Source organism: Belonocnema kinseyi, chromosome 7 (assembly GCF_010883055.1).
Source record: "Belonocnema kinseyi isolate 2016_QV_RU_SX_M_011 chromosome 7, B_treatae_v1, whole genome shotgun sequence".
NCBI classification, from domain to species: domain Eukaryota; kingdom Metazoa; phylum Arthropoda; class Insecta; order Hymenoptera; family Cynipidae; genus Belonocnema; species Belonocnema kinseyi.
The window spans coordinates 86,539,110-86,560,950 of NC_046663.1; the positions used below are offsets into that span (position 1 = coordinate 86,539,110).

The window sequence follows — 21,841 nt, forward strand, 5'->3', positions numbered from 1 at the left end:
TAACTTCTAACCCCCACAAAGCAGGATCCACCTTACAAGTTTGCACATGCGGAATTGCTAAGTTCTAAATGCGCCTGTGCAAACATTGGCGTCAAGTAGTGAATGGTAATAATTAAAATGATCAATTTTCACTTATTGCAAAATAATGAAGAAATAAGAAAAATTATAAATAAAAATTTTAAATTGATTAAGTGTAAACTAATCAATAAAAAAGTGCGAGTAAAGAAGACAACGATATTTCGTTGGTTCAGATAGTAGGACGACGAGGTTTCGTGATCAGATGGAAATATTGATCCTGAGCAAGTCTCGTTCGCTTACGGTCTGTTGTCAAAACACATTTTCTTGACTGTGGAGCGCATCAAACGTGCAAAAAGAAACCTTATTGCGTGAGTTTTTTTACAATTATGAAATAAAAAATGAAAATGATCCTCAAAAATCGATAAAGGAATTCCAAAATAAAACATACATTGCGGATAATGTAACATTCGTCTTGCAATGTATCCGTAAATTGAACAAAAAAACCAGCAGCTGTTTGCAGAATGGGTAAATTTGGAAAGAAGCTATCAACCTTGAAAATAAATTGAGGAATTTGCATTAAATTTTAAATTACGGAAGAAAAGAATAGGATATACATCATTCAATATGGTACCAACTAGGTATGCATTTCAAATATTAAAAAAAATTGTTATTAATGAAATATAATATGTAAATATTCATTTACAGAGAAAAATATCTGATACTTAAATTTTTCTTTAATTTTTTTCCTTTTTGCAGAAGTTATCTATTCCATATACATTCACAGTATTTTGAAAAAAAAATTGTTCTTTATGTTTCAAGTTCCATCAGTGCTTCATATGTAATGAGATATTTTTGAATATATATCAGACATCCGGTTGAAATATCCGGTTTGACTCTGGAAAGAAGATATCTTAAATCACGTGTACTAAATTTAAATTATAGTGAAATTACTATTTTTGAGGATGGTATTTTGCGGTAAATTGTACATAGGTTACTCAAATGGATTAATATAATTTTATTTTATTCATCCTTTGACAGAAGCAGTGCTTCTAACGTTTGTATTTATCATTACTTTGTCTAAAGTTTCACACATATTTCCAGGCTAATTGGATTGAAGAGAACACACTTCTGATTATTCACACGTCTGTGATTCTGATAGACATTTCGTATTTTGAAACAATTATGATTTTTTCGTTTAATGTCGGATATTTGTATTGTTAACACTTTATTATCAAATTAGATTTTTCATTTCATTTTCAAAATTGCCTGATTTTTCCTTGACTAATTTTTCATTTTCCCTGGCTATTAATACTTAAAGAATAAAATCTTGTACCATTTTAATCTAGAATTTGTTGTAGGTGGATTTAAACTATTGAAAATTGAAATTTATTATTCTCAGGACTGTCATATCATAATTTAATTGAAAAAGTGACCTATTAAAACCTATTTAAAAATGATCAAAATGTGACTAATTTCGAACCCGAAAAGTGACTAAAAGTGACTAACGTGCATTAATAATGACTATGGTTCTTTTTTATTTAAAAGAATTCGATTCATAGGCGTTGAAAACAATAGAAGTTAAATTTAAAAGAAATCAAATGTCACTCTTTGCGAATAAATTGTTTGATATCCATTAAAATATTATAAAATTCCGTGAAATTACATCAAATCTGACAATATTTCATGAAATCCTGGAAAATATATTAAAATATCTTGAGAGCTTTTAAATTTTCATATAATCATTGTAATCCTCGGAAATCTGATAAAATTCATTGAAATATTTTCAAATATTTTATTTAATATTGTCTGAAATTCTGAAAAAATCTTTTAAACCGCATGCAAATTTTTTCAAATACCTCAATACAATTAAAATCATTGGAAATTCTTTGAAAACTCCTTGACATTTTTTAAATCTCTGGAAAATTCTTTGGGATTTCTTATACTCTAAAATATTTCAAATCCTTAAAAATTTCTTCAAACGATTGAAATAATATAATATTCCAAGTACTTTTAAATCCCTTAAAACTTATTAAAGCATTTGAAAATGGCTGGTTATCTTTTAAATTACCCTAAAATATTTAAAACCCTTTGAATTCCCATTAAATACTGAAATCGACTGAAAATTCCTTGAAATATTTTTAATATCTCAAAATATTTAAAATCCTTTAAAATCTAATTAAACTATCGAAATCAACTGAGTATGCCTCGGAATCTTTTAAAATACCCAAAAATATGTTAAATCTTTTGAAATCCTTTCAAATTTTTCAAAGCTCTTGAAGATGCTTGGGAATTCTGTTACGGCCCTGAAATATTCTAAATCCTTAGAAATTCTTTCAAATGATTGAAATTGAATAAAAATTCCTGGGAATCTTTAAAAGCCCCCTAAAATATTGCAAGTACTTTGAAATCCCTTGAAGCTGTTTGAAGCTTTTTATAATAGCTTGCAATCTTTTAAACTGTCCTAAAATATTTTTACTTAACTTCTGAAATCAACTGAAAATTTCTTGAAATCTTTTAAAATACCCTGAAATATTTTTCATAATTTAAAAACCTTTTGAAATTCCTTTAAATCTTATGAAGCTTTTGAAAATGACTTGAATTTTTGTTTAATTCCCTGAAATATTTTTAATCGTTTTAAAACTTTTAAAATCTCTTTAAATGTATTAAATCTCTTGAAATCTTTAAAAAATACTCTAATGATACTTTAAATCCTTTGAAATTACTTAAAATGATTAAAATCTATTAAAAATGCTTTAAGATATTTCAAATTATTTGAAATATTTTTAAATCCCTTGCATTCGTTTAAAGCTCTTAAAAATTATGTGAATTTTTAAAAATACCCTAAAAACTCAAATTTTTTAAATCAGTTAAAAATTACATGGAATTTTTTAAAACATCCTAAAGTATTTAAAATTCTTTAAAATATTTGGTAATGAAGTAAAATATTTGAAAATATTTGAAGTCCTACAAAATCTCTCAATTCTTATGAATAAATTCTTTCAAATCCATTAAAATATTATAAAATCCTGTTAAATTCTTTGACATTTTATGATATTAACTAATTATTGAAAACCATTAACACTTTCTTTGCATCTTCTAAAATTTAAAACATGTCAGAAGAATTCAAGAAAGTTGAGAAAAAAGGTATAAACCTGAATTAAATAATGGGCTGGTTTATTGAAAGAAAAAAACTAAAGTGATTAATTTAAAAAAAGTTGAGATATTGACTTTATCTTAAAAAAGGGACTACATAGTAATTTAAGAAAAAAGTGAATATAATAAGTGACTGCGTGGCAGTCCTGATTGTTTTTGACAGTTACTTAACTTGCTTCTTACAGAAATTTCCTGACTTCATCCTAATTTCCAGGTTTTCCCTAACCTGCCACGACCCTGATATATAATTATTATTACTTATAAAAATAAGTGTAGCCCACTTATCTATATATCAAATATCATACATTTTCCATTTATTTCTCAGAGAAAATCACGATCACTTGTCAATCATGAAGATGACTATTTCGGACGATATCGGAGACCGTTCGCATCTTCCGGGAGGAGTTGTTCTCGAAGATGCAGAACAGAAGATAAGATGTAGGGATGATGAGATCGTGAAAAGGACTTATTGAACGTGATAAAATCACGTGATAAATTTTTAAAGCTGGAGCTCTTCTGCAAAATGCCTCTGCCCAGCATCCTGAGAAAGGCGAGTAGTTTCATCCTAGGGGATGGTTGTCAGGACTCTCGCCGGGTGATGTACCAGGATGGAGAGGCTCTTTTCTGTAAAAACAATGTCTGTGTTCATCCACCTACCCTGATGAGACAGCATTGCGACGTTGTACATCACCCAGGATATATGACTCTGACTTGTAAGATCAACAAGAATTCAAATGTACCTACTCTACATCTTAGCTGGATTCCTAACAGTACTTTGAGGAAACATCCCACCACTTTGGAGAATATCATCAGAAATCGAGAGAACTCTAGGGATGTCAGTCCTCATCGAGTCGAGGAGGAGAGAGTTGATGTCTGTTTAGAGGTAAAATATGTTGGTTATAAAATATAATTGATGCGTTAAAAAAATTTTAAAACAAACTCTAGAAGCAATATATTAGTAAAGCTAACTTTGTATAATGCAAATTTAAAAGAGATGAAATACCCTAAAAATTTGAAACTTTCTTTTACAGGTCAAAGAGCCGGTAAATTGTGGAGATTGCGAACGAGTTTGTTCAGGCGGGAATTCAACCTCTACTCCACTAGAGCCATCTCAGCCACTTAAGAACTACACTGAATATTCTCAAGACGAATCGGAACCAAGTTGTGCTTCCCCTAAAACTTCAGATGCCTCAACTTTTTCTGAAACGAATGGCGAAGTGACATTAAAACATCAAGAGAATATTGATGAAGGACAAGCAATAAGTAATTCTTTGGAAAAGAGCAATGGTATCCTGAAGGAAGAAGATAGTTTCCAGGAGAGAAAGTTTCCTGAAGTCTTCGAACAAAATGAGAAAATGACTGATGAAGAACCCCGGTTTTTGTACAGCGATAATACAAGTATCAAAAGTCGAAGTCTCTCCCTCACGTCAAATTGTAGCTTGTTCGTCATTGCATCAAATGATGGTGAGACAGCTTCAGTAATCTTCACGTAATTTCTATATAAAACGAGGAGAATCTATGATCTTTTTTTTATTGAATTACTATTTGAATTGTTGAAAACAGAAGAAATACCAGCATGGATGAGGACGCCAGAGCTTCTGGCTCTTCAGCACAACTTGACCTTCCCAGAAAGTGCAACAGCTTCTCCTATAACTTTAAGAAGAGCCCATCGTTGCAGAAGATTTTCTGTGGATCTAAGTCAGATGAGATCTCTTAGATTATTTTTTTCAGACCCGGCATGTACAAGCGGACAATTAGTAGTTGCGAGTAGAGAAAGTCAATATAAAATCCTACATTTCCATCATGGAGGATTAGATAGGCTAGCAACAACTTTGCACCAGTGGCATCAACTTCTGTATCCGAGACTCGATACCGAGGCTGAAGAAACTTTGCCCTACAGGTATTTATCTATTAATTATATTCGGGGCCATCCGTAAATTCATCTCATCAATCTCTTTATCAATCATCTATGGCGATGAGCTTAACAAAGTCATTATATGTCATAGATCACAAAAACATATGAAAACAATCATGTTTTGCGCGCTATGCACGCGATAAGTTTATCAGCAGTCAAATACTCAAATATAAATATTTTAGAGTGATCTCTAAAAACAAAAACAAATTTCTGATCATTTCCCGGTCACCAAACATTTTTCCAAGGCATACAAATTTGAAATTTTAAACTTTCATGCCTGACAAAAATTTCAATTTAAATATTAAATACTTAACTACAAACTAAAAGCATTTGAAACTCTTCTGAATATAAAGTATTTAAAATTAAATTATTTTTAATTAATAAGCTAAATAATTCATGAAACAATTTTATCAGACTTTCTCGAACTTAGGATTCTTTTTCCTTCTCTGCAAAAGCCGAGTTTTTTCCTTTAAATCTTTCCAGGTTAAAAAAATAAGCATATTCATATTTACTTGTAAAAAATAGCGTTTAAAAAGGGAAACCAACCGACCCGATAAAAGTCTTGCAGACTTCCTTTCCAGTGATTTAAACGGAGTTTCAACATATTTCAAGGGAATTCATAGAATTTCCAATGATTTTAATTATTTTAGGAACTTTTCAAAGCTTTTAAACATTTTATGGAAATTTTAAAGATTTTAAAGATTTTACGGCAGGCCAAGTGATTGCACAAGAATTAATAAGGGATTAACTATTATTTCAAAGATTATTAATGTTTTTTTTTACGGATTTCAATTGGTACAACAAAATTTTTAACATTTTATAATATTTCTATGAAATGCAAAGAATTTCACAAAAATGATGGGGTTTCGTAGGATTTCAAAGATTTAAAGATAATTTTTAATATCTCGGTTAATCTGCGTTTTTGAATCATTTCCTTCAATTTCGAAAGATTTGAAAGGAATTCATAGGATTTATAAGATTTTAGAATATTGAAAAAGTCTCCAAGCGATTTCAAAGAATTTCCAAAATTAACAAATATTTCAGGATTTTTGTCATCTCGAGGGTTTTTAAAGACTTTCCATAAGGTACTTTGGTAAATTTGTCTAGATCTGAAAATATTTCATGGGGCTTCAAATATTTCAATGATAAGAATTACCAAGTGCCTAAAAACTTCAAGATATTTTAAAATATATCAAAGCATTTGAAACATTTAAGGATATTTCCAAGGATTTCAATAAATCTTCAAGAGATTTAAAAAATTTGAAGGAATTTCGAAGGAGTCAATTGATTTTAAGTAATTGAAATAACTGTATGCGTTTTCAAGGAATTTCCTAGAATTGCAGAAGGTTTAGAGGGATGTTATAGGAACTATAAGGTTTTAGGATATTGAAAAGTATTCCAGGAGATTTTTACAGGATTTTAACGGATTAAACATAATAAGATCTCCAAAGAAATCAATGATTTTAAGGGATTTTAAAAGCACTCGAGGTATTTCAATCAAATTTCCAGGATTTGAGGAAATATTATACGATTTCATAGAATTTCATGGATTGTTCAAGAGATTTTATTGGATTTCAATAATTTGTAAAGATTTGAAGTGATTTTATATTGTGACAAGGGGAAAAAATGAATTTCATAGGATTGAGGGAATTCCAATAGGATTTCCAAGAATTAAAAGGTTGATAATTTGTAAGTAATTTGAAGGACTAAGTTTTTGTAATTTTTATTTATTACATCAAGATTCTTGCTTGTTTTTCTATGGTGAAATTAAAAAAACTGGCAACCTCCAAAACTGTTTAAGTTCAAATTTAATTCCCTTAAATATTTAATAATTCGAAAAAAAGCATTCACAACTGTACATTCGAAATGAGTGTTATCTGATTAAAAAGCCTACAGCCTAACTAACTAAACATTAAAAAAATTAGTAACGTTACTGATTGAGCATTTAAAAATTAATAAACTTCGAAACAAATATTTGCGAATTAAAAATTTAAAAACTAAACAACATTTGTTTTAAGGTGTCAAAAATTAAAGTTTTTCAGAATGCGCATTCAAAATGATAATATTAAATTGAAATATCAGAAATTTTCATGATGATAAAAATGATTAAAATGTATCATATCATATACGCAGTATCAAATGACATTCAAAGTAATTGGATAGATTTTATTATTAAAAAATTATATTTCTGTTAAAAAAAAAAACATTCACTGATATTGGAGTTTTAATTATTATAAACCTTCCAAGTTTAATATGGTGAAAATTATATTATTTCTAATTGGAAGCTTTAGAAATAATGAATTGAATTCAAATGGAACCGTTAAAAATTAAACAATTCCAAACTTCATGTTACATACTTCAATAAGTATTTCAGCTAAATTACATACTTAAAGTCAAACATGATCTAAAAATGAAGTATGCTATAATAAACTGTCAAATTAATAGTTGGACAATGTGAGTGAGTGAATTTGATGATTATTATGAATAATCTTTTGAAATCACTTAAATGTTAATATTTTTATAATTTTTGTCCTTTTTACCGTGAAAAAGAAAAAAGTGAAGGGAAGTCAAAAAATGAATCTGGCATCTCAACAAATGTTTTTCACTCTTATCAAACAGTGTTTCCTCTATACCACATTTTCTGAAAATCCTCTCATTACTTACTTTGGCCATTAGCGGTTTACAACAAATATTCCGCAGGAATTGCATGTCACTGCGTTCAATTTATTTTTATCCCTTTTTTTTTAGGTCGAGGTCTCGTTACCGCATAACGTAATGAGTGCAAGTAATAATTATATATTGCAATTTTATCTTTATTTCTTATATTTTTACTTCTGGTAATGGCTCCTGCATATACAAAAAAGTACTATACACTCCTCGAAAAGAAAATAGTATAAAAAGCTGTTTCGTCTAATTCTAGTACAAAAATATTCATCAAAACCTTAATTTTTTTTCAATTTTTTTAGTTAATAGTACGTATCTCTAATTATTTTATATTGATTATGAATTTTTCTAAATTTGTTGACAAACTAAACGTGACCTGAAATAGCCTACATAGTGTTAAGAACGAACTGCGATCATAATAAACGTTGACAAAATACAATATAAAACGAGATTATATAATCTTATCTCATTTTTTATCAAATCATTTAAGTTTATAATTTCAACGGCAAAATTTAGAATATCGAAACACTTTACTAAAGGTTTTAGATATTTTTACTTCCTGCTTAATCTTTCGTCAAACCTAGAAAAGTAGATCACCAAATTTAACTTAAAAATGTTGATTTTTTTGGGTAGCACTAGTTTAAAAAATTGTAAAAAAAAAACTTTTAAAATCCTTTGAAAGATTTGGATTCCTTTAAAACCACTCAATTCTTGTGAATAAATTCTTTAGAATTTCATTGAAATATTATAAAATCCATTAAATTTCCGTGAAGATATATGAAATATAATGCTATATTCCTTGAAATTCCCTGAATTTTTTTAACTCTTAAAACTTCCTTGGAGTCCTTTAAAATATCCAAAAATGTTTCTTTGAAATTCATTGAATTTTACGGGAATCTTTTAAAATATCCTAAAATTGTTCAAATTATTAAAAATCTTTCATAAATTTGAAATCTTCATAAATACCTTTATATGTTGAAAATTTCTTTAAATCTTTGGAGTGTATTGAAATCTTTTTTATTCTTGTGAATAAATTATTTAAAATTTCATTATAATATTATAAAGTCCTTTAAAATCCCTTGAAAATACATGAAATGTAATGATATTCCTTGAATTTTTTTAATCTATTTAAACTTCCTCGAAATCCTTTAAAATACCCTAGGATATTCCCAACACTTTGAAATATTTTGAAATACCTTAACATGTGATAAAGCTCTTGAAAATTACTTAAAATTGTGTATAATCTCTTTAAATCTTGTGAAGATAAAAGAAATCAAATGATAGATCTTGCCATTCCTTAAAATCCGCAGAAATATTTGAAGTCCGATGAAAGCCTTTAAAAGACCTTAGAAATAATCCTTAAAAATCTTCCAAAAACCGTTACAATACCTTGGAATTTTTAAAATATCCTACAGCATTATAAATATGTATGTTCTATAAAATCCTTCTAAATCCGCCCAAATTCTTTTAAACCACATGCCATTCTTTTAATTCTTTTAAAATGACTAAAATTCTTGAAAATTCCTTGACATTTTTTTAATCCTTTGAAATCTTTGGAAATTTGTTGAAGATTTTGAAATTTCTTTCGAATTTTTTTAAATTTCACAAAATGTTTCAAATTCTTTGAAAGTTGAAATCTGTTAAAATTTCCTGGAACTTTTGGAAATATTTGAAAGCTCTTCAAAGTTTTGAAATGCTTGAAATTCCTTAATTTCTGTAAATAAATTCTTTACAATTTAATTTAAATATTATATAATACCGCTTGAAATCTCATTACATTGCATAAAAATGTTGAGCAATTTTGTGGGTGGTTGTTATTTTAAAAAGTTGTGAAGAAATTTTGCTTTTATGGATATTTTTACAGAATGATGAAAAAAAATATATTAATCTAATTATGATTTAATTACACCGATATAAAACCTTCATAACATTGTTGCACTATTTTATTGCAAGTACCAAAATTTGAGATATTAGCTAGTATTACGGAATTTTCCGTCAGACTAACTGATCAATTATTATCTTTATTATTGTCTTGTTAGACTGGTAAAACAGAGGTCTATTTACTGGGTACAGGCCTTTGAAATGTTTATTTTACTATAAGATGGGCTTAGAATTACTGTATGAATATAATCACAACGAGTGATAACCCGCGGCTGCATCCGACTTTATTATGAGTGCTTGCATTTGCCTGGACGTTTGGTCAGGGTTGAGGAAAACTGCAGAAAACCATCTCCCATGTTCAACCGGTTTTCCGAGTGTCCAGTTTGAAGGTAGACATTCGATATGTCCTACCATCGAATATATTACTCAAATATAAGCCATTAAGATGTCTAAAACAAAAATAATCCTAATCATCCTTGAATTTGGGTTGCAGACACTTTATGGTTTGTAGACCAGAAGTGAGTCGAGATGAACTCCACCCGGAAGAGGGTCAAGTACCAATGATTACCTCCTTAGCCTGGAAGGATTTGCTGAACGAAAGGGGACAAGTAGAGGATGACTTGGCTCTCCGGAAAGGAATATTTTTGGGGGGCTTGGAGCCTGCACTGAGAAAACTAGTATGGCCTTTCCTCTTGCATTGCTACTCATATCAAAGCACTTACGAGGATCGGGAACAAATTGATGCGATAAGAAGACAAGAGTATACGGAAATTGAACATCGAAGACGCAATATGGGGCCGGAAGATGCTGAAAGATTTTGGAGAAATGTTGTGTGCATCGTCGAGAAAGACGTAGTTAGAACCGACAGGGCGAATCCTTACTATGCAGGGGAGGATAATCCTAATATAGAAGTGATGAAGTGGGTATTAAATCGGATTTAGATATATTAACAAGCTGCAATTTAAACTCAGTATTTGAATCAATTTAGTCTTCTTTTCAAAAATTTAAAATTCCTCTTCAGGAATATTCTACTCAACTATGCTGTCTACAACGCACCTCTGGGCTACACGCAAGGAATGTCGGATTTATTATCACCCTTACTGGCAGAATTAAATACGGAAATTGACGCTTTCTGGTGTTTTGCGGGGCTAATGCAAAGATCGGTGGCTGTATGTACACCTACTGACACCGACATGGATAGGAATCTGAGCTACCTCAGAGAATTGATTCGAATTATGGTCCCTGATTTTTACTCTCATCTTCAAAAGCACACGGATGCTTCGGAATTGTTGTTTTGCCATCGATGGATTCTTTTGTAAGTATATATTTCAAAGTTAAATCTGGTTAAATAAACATTAGAAAAGAATATTCTTTTTGTTGATACCAATTTCAAATATTTCCTAAATTATTTATTTACTAATTTTATAGACTTAAAAGGCGTCGCACAGTGGGTCATCTGTGGACAAAAATCGATCGACAGTGCAATTCATAACGGATTATGATGTTTTTTTAGAATTGCCCGTAAGGCTTGCAGGTATAACGAGTGGCTGTCGACATTTTATTTCGACTCAACATAAATTTATTATTAAACAACTAAGTTAAAACTTTTTCTTGTCAAACTTTTCCGTGATATTATTTCCTCTGAGACTTTCAAATTCATTAAGAAAGGTCATATATTAATGTAATAACTAACTAAAAATCATTTTAAGTGGGTAACAGTTACAACAAACATGGTTAATAATGTTATAAACAAATTAATTAACAAAAGTCATTTTTTCGTGTTTCGCAATGAAAAGCTAATTTGAGTACAAAGCTTTTGTAGAAAGTATCACAGATAATGATGTGCGCGTAGAATAAACTAAGAACAGCTAATTATTGCCAATTATTCAAACAATTTTTATAAGCAAATGCACATTTAGACCATTTTTTGATGAAAAGGATTTATTTTTTTTACGGAATCAACTTAAAATGTTTCGCCAAACACTCCTTTCTATCATTTTTTTCATATTGAGCAAAAAATGTTAATTTTTTTAACAATTTTGATAAACAAATGCACATTTCAACTATTTTTTATAAGAAGGATTGATTTTTTTGCGGAATCAACATGAAATTTCTTACCAAACTCACCTTGCAGTCATATTTTAATAGTGACCAAACAATATTACTCTTTTAAACAACATTTATAAACAAATCCACATTTTAACCATTTTTTCATGAATAGGGTAACGATTTTTTTTGCGGAATTAATACGAAATTCCTTGCAAAAGAATCCTTGCTATTATATTTTTTATGTAGTGGCCTGACATGCACTGCGGGGAGGTTCCTCAATCGAACTTTGCATAGCATCTAGCCCTGAAAAGGGCAGAATTATTTAAACAAACAAATTCCTCTATCTTTTAATTTCCATAGAAAAATTAAATTAAATTTCCCTAAAGAAACTGATTCCTTTTTAAAGAAAGAATACATCTATCACATATAGCTGCTTGGTAAAACTTCGTACCTATTCCATTGATTTCAGTGGAATGAGTGTTGATATCAGCTTTAACTTGAAGTGCTCGATGATTGATGGAAAGGTGTGTAATATTCTTACTGGACAGAAAACATCTTCTCGCTGCAATATTTGTGGGGTTTGATCAAAACATGTTAACAAGTTAACATATGTAACTAAAATTCCATGCAATGTGGCATACATATTTGTTCTCAGTCTTTTAACTTTTGGAAAACGCAAAATATTTTCTGAATAATATATTTCATATTGCTACTAATATCGGATAAACAATAGCATTTCCACATTGCAATATGATAGAAAAGAGTCTTTTTCAAGAAATTTCGAATTAATTCCGCTAAAAAATCAATCCTGTTCATGAAAAAATAAACCAAATTTACATTTCTTTATGAAATTTGTTTTAAAAATGAACATTTTCTGGTCACTATGAAAAATATGATCGCAAACTGTCTTCGGCAAGACATTTTAAGTTGATTCCGCGAAAAAATCAATCCTATTCATGAAAAAATGGATAAAATGTGGATTTGTTTATAAAGATTTTTAAAAAAATTAACATTTTTTGTTCAATATGAATAATATGACCGCAAGGTGTATTTGGAAAGACATTTCAAGTTGATTCCGCAAAAAAAATCAATCCTATTCATGAAAAAATGGTTAAAATGTGCTTTTTTCATAAAAATTGTTTAAAAAATTAACAGGTGTTATTTAATATGAAAAATCTGATAGGAAGGAGTGTTTGGGGAAACATTTTAAGTTGATTCCGAAAAAAATTAATCCTTTTCATTAAAAAGTGGTCTCAATCATTAACCATTTTTGTTGTTACTCTTACCCACTGAAAATTATTTTTAGTTAGTTATTGCGTTAATTTATGACCTTGTTTAATGAATTTGGAAGTCTTAGAAGAAATTGTATCTTGGAAAAGTTTAACAACAAAAAGTTTTAACTATGTTGTTAAATTACAAATTTCTGTTGAGTCAAAATAAAATTTCGGCAGCCACTCGTTATAACTGCAAGCCTTGTGGGAATATCTAAAAAGAAACATTAAGATCCGTTAAGAATTGCACTGTCGGTCGATTTTTATCCAAAAAAAGGTGTTTTTTGACACACTGAGCGTCGTCGGCGGTAAAAAAATCGCTAACGATTCAATTAAGCAATTTATCCCGAAAGATGAATTAATTGTGTAGTAGTAAATGAAAAACATCTTTAAAGAGGTAACTTCAAAGCTTAAAATTCTCTAAAAACAAGGGAAATAAGATTTTTAACGGAAAGAGAAGATTCTTTTACATAAAATTAATGTGAATACGAGTATTAAATTATAATTGAAACGCTTCGAATTCCTAATGTTTCAAGTAAGAATATTGAATTTTCAACAAAATAGATGAATTTTTAAACAAACAGTTGACTTTTCAGTCGCATATTTGAATTTTCAACCAAGAAGATTAATTTTCTAAGAAAAAGACAAATTTCCAATCAAGAAAAGAAATTTTCAATTAAAATTATTAATCTTTAACAAACAAACAAAAATAATTTCTCACAAAGTTGTTCAATTTCTAACCATGCAGTTAAATTTTCAACCAAAAGAGATTAAAATTTTATATCACAAACAGTTCAATTTAAAAAATATGAATTTTCAAAAAACCAGTTCAGCTTTCAACACAAAAATATGTAAAATATATATAAATATATAATATTTCAACCATAAAGTTAATTTTAGACCAAATAATTGAATTGTCAACCAAATAGTTGAATTTTCCAGCCAATAAGATGATTATTCTACAAAACAGTTTAATTTTTAACTGGAAAATATGAATTATCAAAGTTCATTCTTAAGAAAATAATGGAATTTTCAACAAAATAGTTGAATTTTCAAATTTAAAGACACATTTTGAGCAAAATAGTCGAATGTTCAATTAAAAAACGATAATTTTTAAACAAAATTGTGCAATTTTGAACCTAATAATAAAAAAGTAAGACAAATAAGATTATTTCTTGACTAAAAATATAATGGTAGACTTTTAAGCCAAGCCAAGCCTGTTATAAATTAATAAAAAATTTGATTCATTTTTTAAATATGTAATAAAATACGTAAACCGGCGTATCAAAAAAGAGTATGTTGGTTGAAGGGCTGCAGTACAGAACTAGATAACCGAAATTTTTTCCGAAGATGTACTCTTTGCATAAAAAATCTAAAAGAACTCAATTTTTAATATGAAAAAGATTGGCAATTCAAAACCAGGTAACTGACTCTCTGTACTTTTTCCCATATATTTTTTTTAATTGCCTAACTATTTGCTACTTTTTTTTGCACCGAAGTACCAATCAAATTGAAACCTAAAACCTTAAATTATCATTTTCTACGATAAACGATATTTCTACAATAAACGATATTTTTAAAAATTGATATCTAAAAACCCATGAAATTTGAACCAAGAACTTCTTAAATGATTTACTCGGAAATAGTTAACTTTTTCTAATCAAACTCATTTTTTTCAATTTAGCAACTAAACATCTCGGGAGTAGGTTTTTATGTTCTTTTTTTTAAACTGAAAAATGCATCTTTTAGTTTGATCCGCAACCAGTCTGTTCCAATTTTAGTTTCCTCTAACTTTTCAATGGTAAGCTTCCTTATTATATTTCTTGTAACTGGATAATTTTGTTTAATCACGCTTTTTTCGATTGTTTCGATTTTACAAAACTTTATTTTGAGCTCCTAAAAAATTCACATTTTGTTGGTTATCTATTTTTGTACTGCAACCCTTTCGTTGTGGTTCTAAAAACAAAATTTTGGAAATCGAAGATAATATGCAAAATAGTAGGGTATAAGGACTTTATAATAAAGTATAATTATTTTAGCGTTAATTGTTATATGGCTTAGTTTTACATGTTAGCAAACTGCGTATTTTAAACCACTACAGTCTTCATAATTTTTTATTTTCGTAAATACGCTTTTTGTATATTCTGTTTTTTACACTATAATTTTTTCAGCATTCATTTCAACTGATAAAAATACATTCGAGACCATTTTAAACCTGTTAGGGAACAAAAACAGAAAAAGTAGATTTTTCAAATAGTCATTTTTGTGAGTTTCAAATTATTTTTTTCTATTCTAGAAAATACTTTGAAAAACTCAGGCATGATCAGGCAACAATTACGTTGTTTGTTTATTTTTTTCAAGCTTTGATCTTGAATTATTTTCTGCTGTATGTTTATCAGTAGAAAATGCTGAAGTGTTCAACCGATTTTTCAAAACTAATTAAACAAAACTTTGCAACACAAAAGTTTAGAACTCAGTAAATGAAATCTCCTTTTTTGCCTGTGATGCCTGAATTAAAAAAGATGTAAAATAATATATTAATTATATTTTTTTTCAGATGCCTAAAACGTGAATTCCCGACAGAAGTAGCTCTAATTATGTGGGAAGCTTGTTGGGTCAACTACCTAACTGATCATTTCCATCTATTTCTTTGTCTGGCAGTAATGTGTGTCTACGCAGACGATGTAATAGCCCAAGACCTAAGAACGGATGAAATGCTGCTACACTTTAGTTCCCTAGCAATGTACATGGATGGAACAGTAATCCTCAGAAAAGCTAGAGGATTGTTGCACCACTTTCGTCAACTTGATAGGTTGCCCTGCACCCTGGCTGGCTTGTGTAGACAATGTGGTCCTGGGATGTGGGACAGCAGTCACGATCCTGTGATCGAGTGCATTGGCCATCTGAACGAAAAATGTCCCTTCGCTGAAAACTACGAGTAACGAGCTAACACCGAAGTCTCATTTCCAAAATATAAAAGACACCCATCCGGCAATATGATGTCCCGGGAAATCCCGATCGAAACCATTTATATTCCGGGATGTCCAAGGGATAATCTGGTAGAATATTCAAATTTTGATACATCCCATGTGGAACATTTTTAATATTTTGAATATCCAGAAACGTTCCATAAACCAATTTTTGCCCCTGCAAGATATCCACACTAGGCTGACCCAAAATACTTTTTGCGAGCTACAAGGCAAGTTACAAGGCAGAAAGAAAATTCGTAAGTTTTTTTTCGAAATTCAAATACTAATAACTTTTATTTTTAACTCGCCTTTACTCACCGCAAAAAGTATTTTTTTTATTATTGGGCCATATTTTTGAAGTGCCCAGTGGCACTTGTTAATATTTGCATGTCGAAAAAAAATACGGATTATCTTTCTCTAGAGTTCTCCCTGGGCCATAAACGGCATAGAATAGAGTATCCCGGGATATCCTATTTCTGTGAGCGCATCGCCTCGAAATCAGGGAAGCTACATTTTTAGCCATGATTTTCTATTTATAAATTATCCTTAATGAGGATGGCTGCTGAACCAGAAAACCACGGGAAATAATGGTAAAATTATTTTGCTGACCGGCATTTTTTAATCATTTTTTATGAAATTTGTGAAACTATGACATTTTTAATGTAACATTCTGTTAAGTTTTAGTTTTAATTTCGAATTGATTAATTTCAAATTTCAAATATTATAATGCATATTCAAAAGTTTGAGCAATTGGAAATTAAATGTGAACAACCATCAAGCAATAACATAAACAAATTATAAATTTTTGAAGGTCAATAGTTTTGATGAAACTTTTCAAGTCGATTAAGTATATGCATATATTAAAGAGCTAATAAAAGTTGAACTATAACATTTAAAATGAAATAATAATTTACAGTGGAACACTTTGAGAACAAAAACTTCTTATTCTCATAAAAATTGAAAATATGTGCAATCTTTGAAATTGTAGTGCTTCAACTCGAAAGTCTGCACATAGGCCAACAATTGTAACTTTGGATTAAAACTGCCTGCATAAAGTAATTTCAATTGAAAACGTTTCAAAACGAAAATTCCTAATTGAAGACTTCAAAGAAATCATTTTTTTTCAATTAAGCAATGTTTAAATTTTTATTAGTTACATGAAATTATAATTGGAAATGTATTTTTTAAATAAAAAAAATAATCTAAAATAAAGTACAATAATGTGCAAATTATAATATTTTGTAAAAATTTGTAATTACTTGTAAAATTTATCAAGTGTTCGAATTCTAGCAAAAATTTTTGTCTAGTGGAATTATGTTTGTAATTTCCCATTGTGTTTTTAAAAATGTTTAAAAATTGTAGATAATTACAACAAAAATTATACAAATGTTCTAAGGATCTTAAAAATTTTTAAGTTTCCAATTTAAAATTTATGAATTTCGAAAGTTTTTATTTTAAAATGATCAATTTATAAAAACAATTTAAAATTTAAAACGAAAAAATATTGATGATTACTAAGATAATTCTTATTTTGAAAAGGAGTATTGTTTTCTAATATTTTAGCAGTCACCCTGCAAATATTTTTAAACTTAAAAATCGAAATGCAGAGAGTTCGAATTTAAAGGCTCTAAATTTTAAACTCGCCTAAATGTCCGAAACCAAATTGCTATTATAGCAAGAAACATAAGAAAGAAATGTAATCATTCAAGCTGTGAACGTTTTCGTTAAATTATCTAGATGTTTCTTTTAAGTGCGACTACCATTTTTTCTGATAATGAATTCGGGACATATGGCCCCCGAATTTGCTCTAATTCACACAAAAAACTTTTTTTTTAATTATACTCGGTGGTTCCGCATACGTCCTACACATAAGAAAAAATACGTTTTTGTAAATTTTATTCAGAATCGAAAATTTTTGGCGATTTGAATTTAAATTCAACAATTCTATTGATAATTATATGTTTAAATCAATTCTTTCAACAATTTATTATTGTTTATAGTAAATTTCTCTTAGAATATAGTGAGAAAGTTGTGGTTGTCTTTTATATTGTCTTAGTATAATGTTAGAAAGATGCAGTTTTTTCTCAAATTTTCTACTTTTTGTTCACTTTTTAATTATAGCGACGTAATATTCAAAGAAATTTAATAAAATAATTTTTTAAACAAGCTATTATTCTTTATAACTGTCTTCTTCAAAACTAATGCTAGATAGTTGCGATTATGTCTGCAATTTTTCACCTTTTGTCAATTTTTCACTTACAGCTAGGTAATAAATTATGCAATTTTACTTTTCTTGCTTTTTTTTCTTTTTAGTAATGCACAAATAATAAGTAAATATTGGAGATAATTATTTTTTAAACAATCTATTTTTTACGAATTTATTTTTCTGAAATAAAACAGACATTTGAAAAATTCTTAAAATTTTCTATATGGTTCATATATAATATAAATTTTCCTTGAAGTATATAGTTAATTAAAAAGAAAAAAGTTATAAATTGTAATAAATTGTTTTAAAAAATATGTTTTTTAGCTTGAATTAAATACTACCTCACTCTAGCTGAAAAGTGGACCACGTGGAAATTTTTAGAAAAAACTGCAACTTTCCAGCATTATTCTCAGAGAATATTATAATAAATAATAATAAATTGTTGACACTATTATTTTTGTTGAATTAAATTAATTGTTGCCTCGCTCTAACTGAAAAGTTGAAAACTATTTTAAAATTTTTTAAAAAACCACGAATTTCTAACTATTTTCTAAGAGAAAATCGCTAAAAACTATAATAAATTATTTATAAAATTAGAGGTATCATCTATTAATAATTTGGAAGTACTATTTTATATATATATATTGGAAATAATCAGTATTAAAAAAATTATGCTTAAGACCAAAAACTCGCAAGACCCAAGTTTTCACTTTTTTGTGGATTCGAACAAATTTGAGGGCAATATGCATGAAAATTCAAGAGAGAGAAAATGTTTAATACCTTTTTTTGGCTCACCCTACTGGGCAGGCAGAAAATCGTATTAACTTGATAGAAACTAGTAGTATAGAAAATCAAAGTATTAATGACGATTTTAAGACATTTTGTACGAATCGTCGCTCACTGATGAGTGGTGGAGAAGCTCATCAATATTATAGACGTCGTATCGTTATTATATAATTATTATAAATTATATGTACAAGCGATCGAAACTTCTGGTGTCATGCCTTTATGTGATCAGTTACAAGCCACAGTTCTCTGAACATTAAACCAAAAAGGGGTTTTGGTTTAGATGTCTACCTTGGAAGGCTTGAATTTATAATTAAACATAAAAATGGATAAATTATATAATCCGTACCAAGCTGCGAATATCAGACCCAGCCTAAAGTCGATAGATTTTCGATTCGACAGTTCGAAGCATATCTCGAAGTCCGATTTTGTATATTTTCGAAGGCTTAGACAGCGAAAAAAAAATTTTATCGAGAAAATATCCTGTAGATCTTGTTATACAAGATAAGACTGACATACGAACGAAAGCTTAATAAGGGAGTATGTAAAAGTATTTTGTCAGACCCTGTACTGGCACTAGTTGTTTTGTGACACAAAATTCTATTTCCGGTTATCGTATACATGTGCCAATATGTAATGGAAAAATTGTTGTTTGCGAGATTTAAACTACGTTAATTGTTTTCTGAATGGTTCCTGACGATTGGCATCAATCAAATTATTTGCGACAAGCACGATGTCACAAACTAGAATTAGTTTAGAGCTTTGTCAATTAGGCTACCTTTTCAATTATAAGACCTGGCTATACAATCTGACTCGATCTCATTATAGTAGATTTTTTAATTTTGCTTTTGCACAGAGTATTTTCTCTATTCTAAGAACATTCGCATTTTTTCCCAGAAAGTTTTCTCGTACAAATCTGTACTTTAGGAAGATTATCATGTCAGTGATTATTAAAGCAGAGTGATTTTAAAACTATTGAATTTATTCGGTGATGTTTCTCTCTGACACCCCTGCAGATTTGTGTTATTTAGTTAGATATTTATTGTGGATGTTTTCTCAGATAAGGAATTTTAAGGAGATATTAAATCTTCGAAGCTTTTGACGCGTTTCGAAGCTTGCCTTATAATTTAGTATTTTGTATGAGTAAAGTGTAGAAAGCTGCATAAGAATTGGGGAGAAGTCGAGCGGTTTTAGTATAAGATGTGTTGTTGGATCAATGAAAAGAAGTCTATTCGTGTTAAGGTATATCACGCTTAAATCTTCTGATTTTAAAGATATGGATAATATATAATTACATTATACAATACTAAACGTAACAAAAGAGGCTAGATTTTTTATCCTACCTTTTATTATTACTAGCATCATCAATCGTGCGCGACGCGCGCGTGTAGTATTTTAATTTGAGAGGAACAATTTATATGTAACAGTTTTTAAACACATACATTTGGACTAAAATTAGATTCTGAGATTTGAGAACAAGAAAATAGGTATGATCAGTTTGTTTTTAGAGTTATATAAATGTAATTTTCCTAAGATTCTTGAGAAAATTCAAAAAACATTTTCTAAGATTTTAGAAGTGTTGAATAAGAATCCAGAAAATGTTGAAGAATTTTTTTGATTTTCAGGTTTTAATCAAATATCAGGAAAAATTCGAGTTCGATTTTAAGATATTTAGGACTTTTCGAAGTTTAGAAGAAATAAGAAAATATTAGATTAATTATCGGAAATCATTCCAAGTTTAAAAATATTTTTAATATATTCAAAATATCTCAATTTCCCAAATATCTCTTAAACTGAACGGAATTTTTCTTAAAATTTGGAAATTTTCTTATTCTTTTTCAAGAGAAAAAATTATTTTAAATTTCCCGAGGAATTGTAAGAAAACTTTTTTAATGTCATGCAAACTTTCAAACAAATTTTTTATCTTTCCAAGTTTAAAATTATTTTGGATTCTTCTAAAATCTTCTGAATTTCTCTTAAAGTTACTCTATTTATTCATTTTATTTTGAATCTATACAAACTAAAACATTTTTTTTAATCTCCTAGAATGTTTTTCGAAGTTTTAGATAATCATTTTAAATTTGTTAAAATATTAAAAGTTTCCTCTTAAAATTCATCTTTAAAAATAAAAAATCATTTTAAAATTTCCTATGAATCTTGAGATTTTTAAAAAAATATTTTCGGAACTTCTAAACTTTCTAAATATCTTCTTATTGATTAGAAGGATTAAGGTATACAAAGTTTTAAAACTTTGTATACCGATGTATTTTGAACGCTGATTACGAAAATGATAGTAAAAATACCCGCAAAATTCATTTTCAAAGTAACAGTATCCAAGAAACTATCAAATTGATGGTTTTTCTGTTTATTTATTTAAATATTGAAAATTTACAAACCAAAAAAAACGTTAAATAAAAATTATAGGTATCCTGAAATACGCCTTTCATGTTATACAAAGTTTCTGAACAAATCCATTATTTCTTGAGAAAAAAAAGGAAACTGTTGGTACAAAGTGTAGAATTGCTTGGAATGAGACTTGCGGCACTCCTGTCCAGTTTGAGACGTTCACAGGGGTATTTTACTGAGGGCTACAATGTTCATTTAAAACTTTTCCCTCTCAAACCAATATTTATCGAAATATAATGGTAAAATAAAAACGCCATTTTTCGAGGTTTTGACCTTCAGGATGAAATTTGGAACTGCGCCCGCTTCGAATTTTTTCTTAACTTTTTAAACAATTCTGCAAGCATAGAAAAATTGTCTTAAAATCTTTCAAAATATTTTTTGATAATTTTGGAAATCTTTTGAAATCTCTTTAAATATTCTCTTTAAATTATTATTATTATTATTATTATTATTACACCATTAAGCCATTTCCCTTTCGGGGTAGGCGTGACTCACTCGGCAGGGGAAAGGAGTAGTGTGTGGA

The 21,841-nt window shown here is 28.7% G+C and overlaps 2 protein-coding genes across 3 annotated transcripts in view; one reads left to right on the plus strand and one right to left on the minus strand.

Annotated features, from left to right (window-relative positions):
* Positions 1–21,841, minus strand: part of LOC117175845 (hydroxyacylglutathione hydrolase, mitochondrial-like) — a 65,251-nt gene that overhangs the window by 23,014 nt on the left and 20,396 nt on the right. The window lies entirely within an intron of this gene.
* On the plus strand, positions 169–17,225 carry LOC117175843 (TBC1 domain family member 16). 2 transcript variants are annotated; one of them, XM_033365625.1, is made up of 7 exons: positions 169–656; positions 3,497–4,054; positions 4,203–4,635; positions 4,735–5,071; positions 10,125–10,550; positions 10,653–10,946; positions 15,509–17,225. In XM_033365625.1, the coding sequence occupies exons 2-7, from the start codon at positions 3,695–3,697 to the stop codon at positions 15,891–15,893; spliced, it is 2,235 nt and encodes a 744-aa protein (XP_033221516.1). In that variant the 5' UTR covers positions 169–656; positions 3,497–3,694; the 3' UTR covers positions 15,894–17,225. The 2 variants fall into 2 exon arrangements, with proteins under 2 accessions (XP_033221516.1, XP_033221517.1); XM_033365626.1 differs by lacking the exon at positions 169–656 and having other exon boundaries at positions 3,435–4,054.

Coding starts and splice junctions, on each gene's coding strand:
- LOC117175843 (XM_033365625.1), top strand. CDS start 3,695: ATGCCTCTGCCCAGCATCCTGAGAAAGGCGAGTAGTTTCATCCTAGGG. Junction 4,055..4,202: donor GAGTTGATGTCTGTTTAGAG/GTAAAATATGTT, acceptor TTTCTTTTACAG/GTCAAAGAGCCGGTAAATTG. Junction 10,947..15,508: donor TGCCATCGATGGATTCTTTT/GTAAGTATATAT, acceptor ATTTTTTTTCAG/ATGCCTAAAACGTGAATTCC.